At 44.2% G+C, this 12,043-nt stretch overlaps 1 protein-coding gene across 1 annotated transcript in view; it reads right to left on the minus strand.

The window, feature by feature from the left end:
* Positions 1–1,767: 1,767 nt before the first annotated feature.
* lats2 (large tumor suppressor kinase 2) overlaps positions 1,768–12,043 on the minus strand; it is a 29,623-nt gene continuing 19,347 nt past the window's right edge. Inside the window, exons 4-9 of the mRNA XM_030080804.1 lie at positions 10,331–11,937; positions 9,293–9,520; positions 8,380–8,734; positions 7,352–7,534; positions 6,553–6,659; positions 1,768–5,378 (exon numbers count right to left, since the gene is read on the minus strand). Of these exons, the coding sequence (XP_029936664.1) occupies positions 4,815–5,378; positions 6,553–6,659; positions 7,352–7,534; positions 8,380–8,734; positions 9,293–9,520; positions 10,331–11,937 (3,044 nt within the window). The 3' untranslated portion in view covers positions 1,768–4,814. The remainder of the gene's footprint in view (positions 5,379–6,552; positions 6,660–7,351; positions 7,535–8,379; positions 8,735–9,292; positions 9,521–10,330; positions 11,938–12,043) is intronic.

Raw genomic sequence — 12,043 nt, forward strand, 5'->3', positions numbered from 1 at the left:
TGCACATTAAAACTATTAGTAATGCACATCAGACAGCTTTATCCCAGCCTAAAAAATGTAGGGAAAGCCTCATTTCCAAATATCAAAATGAGTAGAGTGAGTTCAGGTGGGTTTCACCTGAAGAGTTAACCACAAGTGAGCCACAGAAATAACTTCTGTCATGCCTACTACTACTATTTAAAATTGTAAATAGCAGGTATGCATGCTGTAATAAAGTGTGTGATTTTTTGATAAACAATCACATGTAAATATGTGCCCTAATGCCCTCACAATAAATGGCTGAATATTATATACACACCTAAGGAAAAAAAAAAAAAACAAAACACTTTGGCACTCAAAAATGACAAAAAACAAACAAACAAACAAACAAAAAAAAAAAACCCTGCAATTGTGTCCACTGTTCTAACAATACATATAGAGGACACCTTAGTGAAATAACACACACGTCAATGTTGGTTAATTTAATTTATACATATATTTTACACATAAGGACAGTGAAAGCATTTTTACAAATTCTCAGTTCATACATAAATGTAAAAAAAGAGATATAGCTGTCCAAATTACATCATCTATAATACTGCGTAGACATGGATGTTTGAACATTAGCACAAGGGAAATGGAAAAAAAGAGAAAAAAGATACAAAAAATATGTATATCTGTATAAATATAAACTCAAGAGTAACAGAATTGTATCATACATTAAGGAGCATCTAAGACCCCAGAAGCTCCCTAGAGTAAAAATACAAAATGAAAAGATACACAAGTAAGAAAGTCCCAAGAAGAAATCAGATTGAAAGATATCAAGTCAGTCAAAGATTGTCAGTCATCACTCTCTAACCTTAGAAACAGAGGATAAAGACGCATCCAGGAAACACCTCACACACTCTGTGGCACTCACACACTCCAGAGAGCCGCCTGGCAGGGCGGCCTCTCGTTGTAAAGCTATTTTTCACTGAGTAGTCCATCCTGGTGAATGTGGATTGGCAATCGGCAACAGCCTAGAGGTTAGAGAAGTACGAAGGTGCCTGTTTGAACACCTGGATTGGCTGGGAAACACCGGATGGGGCAAGTGAGTGAGCAACGCCCTCTCTTCCTCAACTTTACTCAAGCTGCCCTTGAGCAAGGCACTGACCCCTCAGCTGACCCGGTGGAGCTGCTATGGCCACCAGCTGAAGACTGTGGTTGTACTGGGCAGCTTCCAGGTGGCACTGGCTACATTTACATGCACACACTGACCAAGGTATTGGCCACACTCTGATTAAAGTCCTGATGGAATGAAAAATGACTTCTTTGTTAGCTCTGCAACTATTTTAAAGGGATATTTCACCCATTTTGAAAGATGTGATACTATTTCACTTCCCCTCTAGCTGTTCTGTAGGACAGTCTCATTGTTGGATACTGGCTGGATGCTGTTAGCCTCCCACCACTAAGGTGGACTAACATTCTTAAATATAACCACCTTAATCTACTGAAATTGTTAAATAAACAACGTTTGATTTTGATGATGTGTAACAGAAAATTGGCACATAAATTGGCAAATAAATCACTTATTATTTTGTATTTTTTATATCAGGATCCTAGTGCTCTGACCTACTGTTCACCACCAACTTTGGTGGTCACTTATCATCACAGATTACTGAGCTTCACAACTTTAAAGTGACATAAGTAGCAACAAGTCACAGTGGTGAAAACCCTGTGTCCATGATTACGTCCGTGTGGCTGTGATTTATTCATTTTGAGGTCTTGTGTATTTGTGAAAGCTCAAAATTATGGATGCTTTCTTCTGACCTTAAGATAAAAATGCACAATTGAATACTCTGTAATATATCATTAATCTGTGATGTCCAATGTATTCCAATAGTTATTAAGTGTTTGATTTTTTTTTTTTTTATGTGTACCCACTTTCCCTCAACCGGCCTCTGCCTCATGTAGCCCAGAAAAAGCTCCTTGATTCTGAGGGACTGACACCAAGACCTGATGTTTACCATTGATGTTTTAGATCAATCAATCATTTTATGCTCTCAAACTGTTTTAGGGTGGATTTTTTTCCATACAGGCATGTAAACATAGCCAGTGTTACTTTTGCAGTTAAATGTGAAGCAGGTTGTCACTGAAAAAACAAGTTGTGCTCACTCAACTTTCCCTGGATTAATACAGAATTGTGAAAACAAGATGATAATAGGAAGGGTCATTTTTTTTTAAGTTTGTGCTGCCCAACTTAGAAAACACAAGGCACATTTAGTAAGAGACAAACTTTCAATACATTGTCAAGCAAAGAAAAAAAAATCTAGTGTAACAAGTCTGACCAACAAATATGATTATTTATCTTGCCACTAGTTACAAGGTCTTGAATTCGAGAATGACCGATGGCAGAAGAACTTGCAGTTCTTAGTTCCTTACCCTTCCTAGTCATAAAGTCAAATACAGAATACTGTTGGAACTGCTGGTATACACTGACCAGACAGTTCAGTTCAACATAAAGAGAGAAGCATTACTTGCTGATTGTCATTAAGCGAAGAGGGTACTGAACGATAATGAGTATCGTCTGCCTGGGCGACAGGGCTCCAGTGCAGAACATGGCACAGGTTTGTAGCCCAAGTACAGAGTTTAACAAATAAACTTGTGGTCATTTAGGATAAATTAAAACACAAAATGTACCAAACACTAACTCCTTGTCAATTTTTTTTTTTGCCGTGAGCTGTCTTGTAAAATAGAGAAAGCTATTCACTCATAAGCCAACCCTGCCTTGCCTCGTTGTTACTGCCTTTTCCAAACTCTCGTCTACTCTGGTCGATCTCTCTCTCAACCCCAAAACCTTTTTCGTCCTCCTCCTCTGCACTCAGGACCAGCCCGGCTGCAGAAGGCAGGGGAGTCTGCCATCCAAATTCTGCAAACACTGATCGTCATCATCCTCATCATCGAGTGGCTATACCCACTCCAACATTCAACTAGAAAGGCACACAGTTTGTTACTTCCCAAACCCAAACACACTTTGCAATTAAACCAACACTTCTTTAAGCCACAATAAAACAAAATAGGTACAATTGTAATAACGATAATAATAATAATAATAATAATAATAATGTAAATAATATTAACCACAATAATAAGCAGCATGGAGTCATGTTGTAACTGAAAGGAAAAATAATATATGTATATGTGTGTGTGTATATATATATATATATACATATACACACATACACCAATATATTTGTACATAGCGCGTTTCAATACTAAAAGTTGAAAAGGATATTAAGTGTTTAGAAAACTATATATAATGTATTTTTCTGTATTGCACATAGTCATACTATCACGTTTTGCCGCTGTGAGAAAACTCTGCTTTGTGTTTTTACGACAGACGATAGCCTCCATTAGAGTAAAGGAGGGTAGTTAAGTTAAGATGTGTGTTTTCAGCATGGGAGGGACTGATCCTAGCAGAATAGCTGTAATACTGTGGATATGGATTGGGTTTTTAAAATTTTTTTATGGTGGCAAGCTTTGAAATGGTGGGTCAAAAATGGAGTAGTAACGGAAACCATTTTGTGAACGAGACAATATTTGTAACAATAACCTCCGAGGGCAGAAGGACCATCTTAACAACATTACATCGAACAAGAATCATCACAAAATGAAGGGAGATGGACGAACCAAAAAAAAAAAAAAAAAAATCTTGTTTGGTTCATTTGATTCTGATTTTTCAAAATATGACTGACTGTAAATGCAGACTTTGAAAGTGAACATATGGAAATTTTACAAAAACTAAATGCTGCTGATTTTAAAAGGGAGACACACATGTTCTATCAAACCACAAGATGGCACTAATAAACTTTTTCTTTGAGGCTGAAAAGTGTAAGAGGAGGTGATCTGTTAGTCCATCTCATCTGAACCAACTTCTTGAAACCTCAATATGGACACTGAAAGCAACCCTGCAAAACACGTAGTGTTCCTCCCTAAAGAAGCGACTTAGAGAACACTTGTTTGAATGAACAATAGCTATACTGAAAAAAGTGGGTGTGGGTGTGTGCGAGTGCATGCGTGTGTTTTGTAGCTTATTTCACAACAGCTGAAAAAGAGACGTTACATTTATCAAGTCCCCCCTGTGCTTGACGAATACTCCATTCATAGCGCCCTGACATTTTCCCCAACATTTGCAAAGGCCGTAAACTGGTTCCACTCTTCACATGGCCAAGTCCAACAGTCTCCGAGTGTAAAGCAGCTCAGATAGAACAGGAAGTAGTTCTGTGGACTTCCTGTGTCAAAAAGATCACTGTGGAGGCATTTCGGTCGTCTGTAAGACCCAGGGTGGAAGGAATGGGATACGACAAGAGCGCTCACAAACCCTGGAAGAATCACAAAAAGTCCCCGCTTCAAAGTGTAGTCAAGACTTGTCGAACAACCTTAGACGCTGACATTTCCAACGACATAAACGATCTGTTCCTTTTGACCTGTTCTCGGATTTCTTAGGCTGTTTTCATAGCTGCGTGCTCGTGAGCCTTGACGCAGTTGGTCACGCGGGGCATGCTGTTTCTTGGTCCCAGATCAGGGGAGTTTCGTATTGTAGTCCTTCTCTAGATTCCACGTGGTGGTGTCTGAATCATTTAACACGTTAGCTCATCAGGCCCTTACACTCGCACACTCTAAAACACATATTCACACATTTTCAGGTCTGCATACACATGCGCAACCGTGTAGCACTTATACCAACACACACATAAACACATACACACACCCAAGAGCAGTGGTAAATGGGAGGGTGACAGGGAGCGGGCTGATGAGCGCTGATCGTTGGAAAGGGACGCCTGCCATCTGGGATTCTAGACATACACCGGCTCACATCCCTCCCCCTGCTCTTCCTCCTCTTCCTCTTCTTCTTCCTCATCCTCCTCCTCATCCTCCTCCTGCTCCTCTTCCTCTTCGGGGCTCATGCTGTTGGCTCCGGTGCCGCTGGGCGGTGCCTGGCTGGCCTCAGGGGGCTTGGGGTAACGGAAAGGGCAACCATTGTCGTCGAAGAACCTGCGGAAGGTGAACTCGTAGAATGCGTGCTCGGGGTGTTTCCCATGAGGGGAGCAGAGTGTGTCCCAGGCCCGGGTACTGTCCCCGCTGTCACTCCATGCGCCTGGGCCCCCCTCCTCCTCCACGGGGTCAAAGTTGGACGTGTCCATGGGGTGGGCGATCTTGGGCCGGTAGGGGGCCGGCTGCTGCCGCAGGTTGCTGGAGAAGTCCATCTGGTTGAAGAAAGGGTGGGCCTTGATCTCGCCAGCACCGTTGCCCCCAAGTCGCTCCTCGGCGGAGCAGCAGAGGCGGCCGATGATGTCGACAGCCTCAGGGCTCAGCTTCACCTGTGGGGGAACTTGCAGTGTGCTCTCCCAGTTGATGACCTGGGGAGGGGAGACAAGACACGCCACATATGAAGTTACAGTGATGGTACACTGGTGTTGCTGTGGTATCTTCCGCAAAAGTTTGGTTGGGCGTCTTTGGCTGTGAGGCAGGACCAGCATTGATTTTTATTAATTTATAAAGCTTTAATAAAGATGCATCCACTGTATATATTTAATCCCTTTTAGCCCTGAACTTATATAACCTCAGTACTCAAACACAGAACATGTTGCTGGTCCACATTTCATTAGTCAGAACTGAATTAGGAAAAAGGTAATTTTCATACAGTACACCTTACACATGGGACAATCTGCCAAAGGCTTAAACTTTGTGCTACCAGTATGAGTGATCAAAGGCCTTACTTCAGATCTTGTTTTAACTGATTGTAACTGCTTTTACTTTTACCTTTAATGTAATTTTATCTGTTTAGTACCCTTGTTCTTGTTTATTTTAATCTGTTTTAGTTATTTATTCTATTTATTTCATAGTATGTATTTATTCTACTTCATATTTTCCTCTACATCAAGTTTATGACCCTGTGACTAGCTGTCACACACATTTTTTATTCCTTTGTATATCTCGATACCATTTTAAATGAGGATAACCCCTCAATAGTCAAATTCAATCTCAATTGGTCAAATAAAGGTTGAACAAATGACTGAGTTTAGTGCCCCATTTACATTCAAAGATAGCAATCAGATAACTAAAAGGTCATGTGCACATGCTGGATTTAAAGCAGATTTCTCCAATCACCTCAGGCGGAGTTTTGAGATGCATTCTGGTTGCAATCTAGCCAAGTGTAAACACATCGGACAACACAAACCACATACATGCTCCACATATATCATTACATCATGACCTATAATGTAGCACTATTCTGCTGCAAAGTGCAGTCAGTTCTCTATCCGTCTAACAAAGATGCACTGGTATGACCAACTGTAAATGAAATGGGGATAAACTGTTTCTGGACATTATCTGGATAAGAGATACCTGAAATCACAACTGTAATGGAGCCTATGTAATCTGCCGTCTTGTATGATTATATTCAATCAGACAAGACAGTTAAAGGTGTCTCAGACATGTGGTGCCAAATTTCATATGGCATTATTCTCACCTGGCAAAACAAACCAAAACAAAATCTAAGTTTGAGTATCTTGCTCTTCTATTGTTACTGACCTTAATCTGAGTCTCAGTGGGTGTGGGGGCCAGGAAGGGCGGCTGTCCCACCAGCATCTCAAAGAGGATCACTCCCACGCTCCACCAGTCACACAGCTGCGTGTAACCTGGACACAGGACAACGTCAGGTTATATGAATGAGGCAGAAAGAGGGATGAAACTTGACACACGTATATGCAAAAATACCAAGTCTGACCCTGCATGATGCTTCAATCAGACATGAGGGCTTACAGAAACAGGAACATTCACTATATATTGTGCATGTTATTGATTTCACCCTTGTGTATAGTCACTGCTTGTTCTCAAACTTTGTTTTTGCTGGCCACTGTACACTCTCTCAGACCGAGCCAATTAAATTAAAGAAAAATAAGTGCTTTGTATCAAAAAGGCTCCTGATTGGCTCTCTGTTGCACTGGTCTACATAAAACAATAGCATCTAAACACCATCTCTTGTTTCTCTGCTTTCTGGTTAACTAACCTAATATAGGAAGAAACAAAATTACTTCCATGTGGTCATATAACTGTGAGGCCACCGAAGAGAAAAATGAAGACCAATACAAAAACAATCCATTTATCCATATATGAACATAAGTGAACTTAAAACTCTAAACCTGCATATTTCTTTATTTAAAATATCTGACACAGGCTTTGATTTTACATGTGAAACACCACTAAGCAACAACTAAATAAAATGTGTTATAGTCATTTGGCTTGGTTCCTGCACCTTGGCAGGTGAGCTAAAAAGTTCATTTGAGAGTAACTGAGCAGCAGTCTCAGCAGCCATCTCTGTCCTGCCCACCTTTGCGCAGCAGCACCTCAGGGGCAATGTAGTTGGGTGTCCCCACCAAGGAGTGAGCCAGGCAGCGCTGGTGCTGCCGGGTGGCGCGCTGCTCCAGGGTCATCAGGCGGTCTCCACAGCGACAGTTGGACACGTCATCCCAGAAGTCACTGGGCTCCATGCTGTCCTGTCTGATGTGGCTCCCTGGAGACAAAATGAGGAGAGCGTTGTGTTAAAGGACCACACCAATGATTTTGCATGTTTAGCTTTATGTCTGCTAAATGTGTATGTTTCACATTTCTGCTAATCTTTTCCCAAAGCAAGCAGCTGTATTTTAGAACTCTGGTATAATTTTTTCTAGCTTTTATCCTGCCATTGGTTTCCATTCATTCCACTATGATATGAAAATGAACTGTCAGAGACTTCAAACTTTCCTCACACCAGTATCCCATCACTATCATAAAGTCGTCCACATCAGTTTTCCTAAAAGCTGCAGCAGCCGTGTTGTGTTTTGATGACTGGAAACTAGGCAGAGTGAAGCAGTTCCATTCAAACAATATTCAAAATAAACGACATGGTCCTTTAAATTCTGCGCAAATCACACCCAACAAGACGCTCCCAGGACCACCTGGGTGGCATAAATAACACTCTGCCCTGTCTCAGCAACTTCTGCTGAAGTGCTCTTGAGCGCGGCACTCACACAACCCACTTCTATTCCAGTGAAATCACTGAGTGGCCAACAGAATAAGACTGTGGTTTCACTAGGCACCTCCCATGTGTAAATATGACCAAGTGTAGGAATAATAAGCAGAGCAGTGCTGAAAAAGGGAACTCTACCAGTTTTGCCTGGACAAAGAAAAGGCTGGTGAAAACAAAACAAATAAGGGAGGTGATAATTAAAGGTGATAATTAAATCGAAAAACTTTTGAGTTTTGAATTAAGTTAAAAAATTTGAGATAATTGAGATGTTCCCATTGCCTGTGCCTGGGCCCAAGTATAAACATGAAAGCTGAATGTGTACAGCACTATGCCATCACATATGGGCTCACCTTTCTGGTAGTACTTGGAGTTGTGCGTCCAGCGGAAGCCCGTGCACAGGCCAAAGTCAGTCAGCTTGATGTGTCCATCCAGGTCGATGAGGATGTTGTCTGGTTTGATGTCGCGGTGGATGAAGCCCATCTTGTGGACGCTCTCGATGGCCAGCGTTAGCTCAGCTACATAGAAGCGTGCCAGCGGCTCAGGGAAGACGCCCATTCGGATGAGCAGGCTCATCATGTCTCCACCAGGGATGTAGTCCATGACGAAGTAGAGGCTGTCACGGTCCTGGAAGGAGTAGTAGAGACGCACCACCCACTCGTTGTCGGCCTCAGCCAGGATGTCCCGCTCTGCCTTCACATGGGCCACCTGGGTCACAATAAAGCAGTAAGACACGTTTGGCATCTTGTGTTAATGTTAGGGTTAAAAATTCTGCCTTCTCATTTTGAATTAATGAGATATTTCTCTCAGAATTTTGAGTTTCAACGGCAAGAATTTCTGTTTTCGGAGTTAATGAGATAACTATCTCCAAATTCTGAAATCATTATTAATTTAGAAAAACAAGGCATTTTTTTTTTCTTGTGTGAATTTGCTATGCTGACCATGAAAAAAAAAACGTATTGTGTCGGGATGGTTAGGGTGAACTTTGAGGTGAGTCAATAGAAAATATCTTTTCTCAGTGTTTTAGGGTTGGAACTGTGAATTGCAACCCTAAAGATCATTGTTGCGTTCTTATGCTTTTTTCTTCTGTATCATTATCTGTCATAATAAATGCAATCATCTAACATTCTGGATGACAAAAGAATGAACAAATATTTGGTCACAAATTGGTGTACTTGCAGCATGTTTCATGTCTCGTGAATTACAGCATACAATATGTTTTAAAGGCGTGTGGCATCCATAACTATTTTTAGTGATTTTAATCACCTGATTGCGATTGAGGACGTCCTTCTTGCGTAATGTCTTCATGGCGTAAAGTGCACCAGTGTCCACCTTACGCGTAAGGCACACCTCACCGAAGGCACCTATGCCCAATGTCTTGATCTTGACAAACATGGATTTGTCCATCTTGGCGCGGCGCAGCCGGTTGTAGTTAGACTCTTTCTGGTTGAGCATCTTCCTCATTTGCTCCTGTTCTGCTTCCGATAGGCCGGCCTGGGCAAGAAGGAGAGGGGTTAAAGAGAAGAGAGGAAGTGAGAAGAGCAAACTATGGTTCAAAAACAAGTCAATTTTTCATTTCTGATTATTTATGACATAGAAAAGTGTGGCATGAACTGAACTCAGTGCCCTGACCTTATCAACAAAGTAAAGTCTTTCTATTACCTAACTGTCTGGGTCGAGCTCTGGCAAATTTTGTCTCCTCTCAAAAAATGCTGTTCAATCACTTTCAAGAGGGTCAAAAGGGCAGAGGCCAGAGTAATGATTTAAAACAAGCTCATGCAAACACATCTATGAACTCTGACTTCTCATTCCAAGACATGAGTCCTCTTGTCTAGAGCAAACTCCTGAGGGAGAATTCTCTGGTTGGGTAATGTCTGTCCATTGCTGCTTTTTACAACCCATTTTCATCAGGCATTAAGTTGTACATATACAGACAAAAGGACTGTCATCTTACTTCCACTCTGAATAAATGATGCGAGGAAGACTTTTGTTAAAGACAAAAAACTGACTGAGGCCATGAAGAAAGTCAAATAAGTCAAAAGCATGGCCTTCCAGTTATGGGATCATCTCTCAAACCACTAGATCACCCAGCTGCTTACTGATGATCATCATTCACCGGTAAAGAGCGCGTACCATGTACCTACCAGGGCGTAGCCCCGATCGCAGCGACCGGGGTTCAAATCTGACCTCAGGACGTTTGCTGCACGTCATCCCCCCTCTCTCCCCTGCCTTTCCTGTCTATCTCTGCTGTGACTGTCAAATAAAGCAGAGAGTGCTGTAGCCCTCTCTATATTGCTGTCCTACCTTGGACATCTCCTGTTCCAGCTGCATCCTGCGGTTTAGTTTCTGCTGGTAGGTCTTCATCACATTTTCTATGTGCTGCTCCATGTAGAACTTGAAGGCAAAAGGCGAGTAACTCTTGATACGTGACTCCCTCTTTTCCTCGTCACGCCCGTTCTTCCTTACTGGAACGGGAGACGTTTGGATCTGCTTCTTGTCTTTCACTGTTTTCTCTCCCTTGCTTGACTTGGTCTTCTCTTTCACCTGCTGACTTTCCTCCACTTTGCCGCTCCCTCCACTGCCACCCTGTGTGTTTCTGGCAGCGGGGCCACCAAGGTCCTGAGCACCAGATATCACTCCAGCTCCCTCAAGGGCCCCAGGCTCTCCTGGTGCCGCAGACATGAGCAGAGGTTTGGGGTAAGGTGGCGGAGGGCAGCGTGGCTCCTGAGCCGGCTCCAGGGAGTATGCCTCCTCTGGCATGTACGCGAGGGGCTCTGCTGTGTCCTGGGCCTGTGCAGCCATCCAGCCAGGATGGCATGGGCCCACAGCTGTCTTGGGCTCAGGCCTCATCACCCGAATGCTCTTCACTGGCTGCTGGATGGGCGGTGATGTAACAGCTGTGATGGTGTTTGGAGGTCCAAGGGAAGGCTCCTGTTTCCCAGCTGTTGGGGGGGCTGCCATTGCAGGCCGTACGCCGTTGGGTCCAGCTGACCGGTTGTTGAAGGAGTTGGTTCTGCTGGGGACGCGCACCTCCCCCCTGAATGGACCCTGGGGCTGAGGCTGTCTAGCTGGGGGGGCTCCCTCGGAGCCTGGAGGCCCCGCCCAGTGGTGCTCATACAGGTCCAGGTTGAGGCTGGCCCTGGAGGGCGTCATCAGGCCCTGGGGAAGGTCAGAGAAGTCAGGCCCCAAAGCAGCTGAGGCCCCACCTGGGTTGCGGGCCATCATGTGGACCTGGTGGGAGGTGGGGCTGGCCTGACGTGGGTGAGAGTGCGGGGGCAGGTACAGGTTGGCAGGGTAGCCTCCTCCTCCTCCTCCTCCCGGCCCATTCTGGCCCATGGGCCCTTTCCCCTGCATGTTGACATAGTTGTCTGGGGGTGCCATTGGAGGTGGTGCCATTTTGTTCTGGAAGGAAGCGCTCCTCTTGACTCCGTAGCCTGCGGGCTCCATCATGTGTGACCTGGCATGGCTGTAGTCATAGTGGGGGCCTGGCACAGGGCCCCCTGGTGGCTGGGGTTGTAGCTGCAGGGGCTGGCCTGGGACATTGTAGCTCATGATGGGCCCATGCTGCTCCATACTTGCTGGATAGCCCATCTGCTGAGCCCCAGGCGGATACATGTTGTTACCTGGGTTGCTCTGGGTGGCCATTGCTGGTGGATAGGTGCCCATACTTGGAGGTCGACCCATTGGGTTTCCCATGGCAGGGCCCTGTGCTGCACCAGAGGGCGGCATCATGTAGTTCATTACAGGGGGTGCGCCCATGTAGGGCCTGGGCATCTCTCCCTCAGGGCCGTACGCCGCCGCTGCCTCATACATGGGAGCTCCCATCTGGTGGTAGGGGGGCATGGCACTCGCCTCACCTGAAGCCTCCAACGTTGGTCGGTGGTCCATTGAATTTGGCATGACACCTTTTCCTGCAAGGACAACGAGTAAGAGCACTTGTAATAACAACCTTATCAAAATGCCCTGTGACACTAAACAACTAGTTCAATCATTGCATTGAAAATCTACTGGAGTGTA

Source organism: Myripristis murdjan, chromosome 21, assembly GCF_902150065.1.
Source record: "Myripristis murdjan chromosome 21, fMyrMur1.1, whole genome shotgun sequence".
NCBI classification, from domain to species: domain Eukaryota; kingdom Metazoa; phylum Chordata; class Actinopteri; order Holocentriformes; family Holocentridae; genus Myripristis; species Myripristis murdjan.